Raw genomic sequence first — 6,796 nt, 5'->3', positions numbered from 1 at the left:
ATTATCTTTGCCAAAATACCTCTTTGTCATCGATTCTTTCCTTTCAAATATCCTTCCTCTGTGTGTCACTGAAGAAGTCACTATGATGTCGGACACTTTAGTTGACTTGTATATAATCGTTGTTAACAAAATATCTATTGACATATCATCGACCAATTTAGAGATGCATACAAGTCTCCCGATAATATTCCTTATTGACTTCTTTTGACTGCTGATTAGACGATTTCTTCTTGACAAATTCTTCCAATGTCATAGAAAGATTATGTGGCGTGTGCTGCAACGATCACTTTTAATATCTCTCTTCTTACAAACATAATCACTTCCACGTAATCATCATTGCTGGTGTTGAATTAATTATTTAATACTAGATTTAGTTATATATTTCTTTGTCACCCTGAAATCGATATCTCAGTCAATTACACATTGCCTTATGCATCCAACTATGAATGACTTGACAATTCCGATTGGCATGGCTATTTAATCTAGACTCATTGTTTCTCTAGGTACTTAGCAGGTACCTCTCAATTTATTTATTTTTGTCATAATGATAATTTAGTGAAACGTTCTTGCTCACCAAACTTTCTAATACTTTCCTTAGCCTTATTGACACCAATGACAATCTTACTCCAGTCTCAATGTACCTTTGACATCAATGAAAAAATTTCATCATAACAATGTCATTTATTTAGGCAAAGAGGTTATTGAAAACTGTTGCAAGGCATTCACTCTTAGCCGAATATTTCCTGCCATTATCTAGAATCTTAAATACCTCAATACAATAAATAGTATACTACATTCATACACAAATCTATCAAAAACAAAAATATGACATTTAAATTTATGGTTCACATTATGAAAAAATACATTTGCATCAATTGTATAGTTTCTCAAATTCAAGAACTTTATATTGTCTAAAATTCAATTTACAAAAAAAAGAAACTTTTTAGCTATTGTTCTTTTCAACGAGTAGAGAAGATTTAATTTTCATCTGATCTATTCCAAAAAGTTGCATACACAATTTCTATTATGTTGGAAATCTTTTACCCATGTGATTGTCTAAGTACTTCTGGCTCTTTGAATAGGGTCTTGAAAATATTGTAATGATATAAAAGTAGCCTCCTGTCAATATTTATATAAAACATTAGCACAAAAGAACAAGTATTATAATACAACTAAAATCTCTTCTCTACAAGTGTTTTTTGCAATCGTAAGTCACAAAATCTAAACCAACAAATAACATTCACTATCGAAAGGAGACATATATACCTCAGTTCGAATTGTTCGACTTCCTTGGTTGGGGCATGTGTTTAGGTAGCAATGAAATAATTGCTTAACCCCTTCTCCCTGATAAAATATTCCATTGGAACAATCAAACAACTTTGGACCATTCATAATCAAATCAAATATAAAACCAAACTATTACAAAAGAAAAAGCACATGATACTTTCCATGGCTTCATAAACAAGTGTATTTTGTAAGTCACTTGAGTTTACCAAATAGTTAGAGAAGAATATAAGATAGCATTTTATGCTAGAGTTGATGAATTTAAGAAAATGTGAAAATGCAAAATACAAGTCATTTAGGGGAAAAAATGACCACCCTATGTTTCATGTTTTTTCTAGAGCCAAGATAGTAGAAAATATTTCTAGCTGGGAATCAAGGTATAATTGTACGTGGCATTAAGCTTCAAGTTTAGACATTTGTATAATACATCGTATTCAAAATCAACATCAACACAGTCATTCTCTATATCCATTTGTGATTCATCCGATCAAACTTCAACCAATCGATGCCTTGCATATTTGTCCATCTATCTGGCATCATCAAGATCAACATCTAAATGTGTCGATGGGGTTTATTATACCTAATGTTGTTGGATATAATTAAGTATAGCTAACTTCTCCATTTATCCTTAGGTTAAAATATTTTCTTTTAACTAAAGGGACAAATTCGTATTTAAATCAATTCATATATACAAAAAGGAACCACTCACCAATGAGAGTAAGCAAGTGACAAACATAACTAGCTCCATTGTATCCTTATCATGGCATGTCCACAAACCATAAGGTTCTTCATAACCAAGATTTTGTTGAATATTAAAATCTTGAAGATTGGAAAATACAACATATTGTTCGTAAGGTATAGACATGTTTGAACTTCTCGTCGTTTGACATTTTGACAAGATCTTTCATAAACTCTTCATTTACCAGCCCTAGGTTCAAATCACTTAGTGTTAAGAGCATAGACTAACAGCTCAAGTATGACATTCATTTTATCCCACCTCCATGTTAAAATGGGCCTCTTGTGCTCCTCATCAAATACAATCTAGAATCCCTACTCTCAATTTCTTATGTCATATGGCAAAACCTATTGTCAATGTCTCAATAAGCTACCCAAGGTTACAAATACATTGATTAATATATCCAACTACATAACTACCAACGAGATGTTAGAGCTAATGGTTATGCATTAGAATGGAGAATAACAAATATGCCTTGGCACAAGAGGGATGAACATCTAAATAATAAATGTGGTGAACTTAGTAAGATGAACATGGTTGATGGGAATCTACCCATTAAAGAAAGAAAAGATGTGTACATGATGTCAAACCGGAATGATATAGTTGACACCAATTTAATAGCTTGTAAGGCATGTAGTCTATAAGTACCATACACATGATAATTATATAAAACTGAGTTGAATTCACCATCATTATCAATATTTTCTGATTTGCGTTCTCTCTTAATTAACTTGAAAAAACTACATGTGATTTTTCATAGATTGATAGTCTCACTTTTGTTACTACCTTTCTTTTGCACAAGAAGATCAGCATATAAGAAGCATGTGATAACTACAAAAGAACTCGTTGTATGATTCCAATAAAGAAATATAAATTTCTGTTCTACATAAATGAACCTAAAATTAGTTTGTTTAGAACAATGTATTGGAAAGTTCAACTTGTGTGTTTATCTACTTGAAATGGATACAATTCAAAGGAATAAACTACTAAAAGCCAAAAGAATGAGAAGAAACCTCATATAAGATATTACAACAAATTTGATTAAATGATATTTTTATCAAAGCTGTAAAAATTAATCAACATGCCTTCATTTTCAAGTTTTGTATAACAAAAGATAAATTAAAATAAATCAATACCATCCAATCAAAGTACTATTGAAAAGCTCATGTTCTCATACAATATCTAGTCAATGACAAAATTACTATTGTACCTTGAGGTTCTGATCCTCCTCAATATTCTCCTCAAGACCCCCAAGCCCTCCAAATGCAATTAGCAAATGTCTGAAAAAGCAAAAACATAACTTAGATGACATACAAACACTACAATAAAGACCACAATTATAAAGTTTCCATTTTGAATATAATAAGGTGTTACAAATACACAAAATACAAAAAGAATAAATAAGGTGCACAAACACATGTAGTTGCACAGTTCTATAATGATAGTTTTAATTTAACAGACTAGTGGAAGTTTTGACAAAGAACAACAGGTGACATAAAAACATGAACAATGTTTAACTACTATAGGCCAATAATTAAGATGAATGAAATTACTTTTGTTGTAGTCTTTGAAAAAAACCTCAAAGTTTTGTGTAGCCTCAATTAAGGCCAACACACGCTTTACCAAAACCATCAAAGCCAAAGCAACCGCTAAGCTCAGCCTACCACAAATAATAGTCAAATACTAGGCTAAACCCAAATGAGCTAGATTTTGAAACCAAAAGCATGAATCAATACCCAAAACCATCAGATGAGGCCTTCTTCACTTAATTTGTTAAGTTTAAATTTGGCTTGCTCAAAAGAAAATCATGTACCAATGCGTAAAAGCTTTCTATTTAACTCAATAAGGAAAGTAATGCTAGCTGACAAGATCTTAAGCTATTCCATAAAAGTAACACCTAGAAAGAAATTCCAAATAGAAAAGAAATCAAGATGTACCTTAAGGAAAGCTTACCAAGAGCAAAACCCACCAAGAAGAGTTTCAACATATTGTCAACAAAAAGGATGTTATAATATACCTTCACAAATAAGCTCTTTTTAGCAGATTTTTGAGCTTCAACTCTCATGAAAGAATTCAGCAACATAACCATACATACAGAAGTCTCCACAACACTTGAGATCTAACAACTTGTCTCAACACTTCAAACTTACTAATCTCCAAGATCACAACGATGCCCAAACCAAAGACCCAAGCTTGTTTTGTAGGCTAGAGGCATGCTTGAAAACCACAGCTGTCTCCAAAATCATGGGCTATCATGATAACTAACCCAAATTTCAACACCACATTTAATCTATTTCAAAGTATAAGGTTTTGCAAGCAAATATCATTAGCCCACTAGAAAATAGGAGATTCTCACTATGTAAATCTCAAACAACTTCTTCATAAAAGTGAGTGCCCAAAAGCAACCTTAGCAAATTTGGCTATGTCAACACTCTGCACAATATACCTAGTATCTCGAGATTCCTCTATCAAAGTGGGGCACCCAAATCCACAAGCTGTCATTTTACATAGTTAAAACAATACCAACTTGGTAAGTAAACTAAAATGTATATGACCTCTATCTAAGAACACCTCATAAATAATTAGAAACCTGCACAATCTACCTAAGCATCCCTCTAGAACCACATTGTTAAGCAAGGTGTACAACACTTTGCCAACAATCCCTCGCTTGTATACCTAGCACACAGGTTCAAAGCAATGAACAAGAAATTTGAAACTAAGGGGAAAAATGCCCATAGCACTCTTAAAACAAAAAACTTGTTTTTTGTGCTCATAAGCTTTGTCAATACATCAAAAACATTGGTAAATATACCTTCCCAGCCAAAATCCCTTTTTCCTACAAGATATTACAAACAATTTCACATTGCACATGTATGTGCATTATTCACATATAAAAGGTAAGGTTCTTTGCCAAGTTGATGGCACTATGACAATCACATCAAATCAGCATTGTATAATTGCTTCATTCCAATATTCAACCACAACTCTGAAGACCAACTTTCTCCTTATAGGCATGACTAGTTGACATGTACTCTATAATTGTTGTCCAAAGACAACCTATCTTTTCCTCATCACAACCTATCTTTTGCTCATCCAAGATACTACAACATGAAACAAGGTATAGACGTGCTGACAAATTGTTCTCTATCCACATCACTAGCTCAATCAGAATCAATGAATATGTATTTATCAAGAGTATACAATTCCTAATTGACCCAAAATGTCTCTCATTGTCACCTAGCCATGATCACTCCTACAATTCCTTTCAAAGCACCATCAAATTTGAGTGGATACAAGCACTAAAAGAAACATCATTTGAAGAAGTTCAATATATCTTTGATTACAATTTTCAAGTTACCAATGGCTGGCTTATTTTGGAACCACTCGAGGAGCATGCGTTTATCTCTGTTCTTTGAAGGGAAAGGAGGAGATTTTCCAGAGGACATTCCAAAATGGCCACTGCCATTTTGTTGTACCGGATTTTTTCAAGGGTAGGTGCTATTTCATGAAGAATCCCTTGTTACATTCCACCAAATGTATTTCAAAATTTCAAAAAAGGGCAGGACCCCCCGCCAAGCTTCAATTCAGGATTTCTTGTTAAGGCATGGGCAAGAGCAAAGGGGCTAGGGTATAGGATCTGTGTCTCTTGGCAAAGAAGCATTGAATTATAGACCTGGAAATCTGAGATACAAGAAGATGAATAACAAAACAGAGCAGGCCTGATAAAAACCATTTATGCAAAAAATAATATAGGCTCTTCCTTATTTATTGTGTACTTTACTTTTGAGAGATGTATAGGCCTTCTGCATGCCCATGAATTCAACTCTAAAAGGTCACTTGCAGCTAAATTATAAACTATTTAAAAGATATGAGTAAAATATGCACATCAAGGTTGTTCCATTATCTACAGGATACCTGAATTTCGGAATCACAAGATGAGCAGAACTTATAATATCTCCATGCTCCGAAGTTCCAATTGAATAATCATACCCACCCTGGATATATTGTAAACATTCAACATTATTTCTTACATAAAAAAGCAGCATGAAGATCCATACAAATAAAAGGCATGTGAGTGAAAACTACTCTAAACTCATTCAAGAGTATTTGGTACCTTATAAGGACTCTTCTTGAATACATTGCTAATATTATAAGCATACCGTACAGTGTAACCCCAGTAAAGTCCCTTCTTTTCTCTTGGTTCTGAACGGTTCACAGCTTGGCGTACACAATCTGCAAAATAAGTAAGTAAGAATCCATTTTGAAAAAGAAAATGATTCTAGGAAAATAAAGTGCCACTATTCATTCTTTATATCAACATTGTAAGGCAGTTGTGATATACAACTGTGATTGGCCAAAGCAATGTTGATTCTATGCATGATTGGAATTTTTGGTGTCTTGTTTTGTTATATATGATTTGCCTTGCTTAGTGTGAAAACTCTGTTGATGGAATCTGTAATTAGGGTTAAGTTTTGTTTGCAAAATTGTAATGAACCAATCATGATGGTTTGTTGATGTAATTACAGGGGTTGGGTCCTTTTCTGTCTTTTGTTGCCCCAGACAGAGCATGTAAAGGTGATTGTAATGGTGATGTGGGGACTAGTTATTTGGGTCTCCCTGTATTTTTGTTGTTAATGACATAATGCAAGGGTGCATTCTACGGGGTGGAGGTCTAGGGTTAGGGCTATTTTTTGTTAAGTATCATGCACATGTCAAATGTAATTAGCCTCCAACAGGAAGATAGTGGTACTTGGAGGGTGGTGTGGTTTTCTGAAA

The 6,796-nt window shown here is 33.4% G+C and overlaps 1 protein-coding gene across 2 annotated transcripts in view; it reads right to left on the bottom strand.

The window, feature by feature from the left end:
* Positions 1-809: 809 nt before the first annotated feature.
* The window catches only part of LOC149556896 (methyltransferase C9orf114 protein), a 191,885-nt gene continuing 185,898 nt past the window's right edge, over positions 810-6,796 (bottom strand). The window contains exons 7-11 of one of the 2 annotated variants that reach the window (XR_016364811.1): positions 6,181-6,253; positions 5,936-6,015; positions 3,231-3,300; positions 1,267-1,344; positions 810-1,119 (exon numbers count right to left, since the gene is read on the bottom strand). Coding sequence is in view for 1 of the 2 variants with exons in the window: in XM_089831524.1 (XP_089687650.1) it covers positions 1,057-1,119; positions 1,267-1,344; positions 3,231-3,300; positions 5,936-6,015; positions 6,135-6,253 (410 nt within the window). In the remaining variant the exon portion in view is untranslated. Of the gene's footprint in view, positions 1,120-1,266; positions 1,345-3,230; positions 3,301-5,935; positions 6,016-6,134; positions 6,254-6,796 lie in introns of both variants that reach the window. The other variant, XM_089831524.1, reaches the window with a different exon arrangement.

This window comes from Cupressus sempervirens, chromosome 5, assembly GCF_028749045.1.
Source record: "Cupressus sempervirens isolate cs-2001-9-10 chromosome 5, ASM2874904v1, whole genome shotgun sequence".
Taxonomy (NCBI): Eukaryota; Viridiplantae; Streptophyta; class Pinopsida; order Cupressales; family Cupressaceae; genus Cupressus; species Cupressus sempervirens.
The sequence above is the reverse complement of the archived record's forward strand: the minus strand, read 5'-3'. Positions and strand labels throughout refer to the sequence as shown.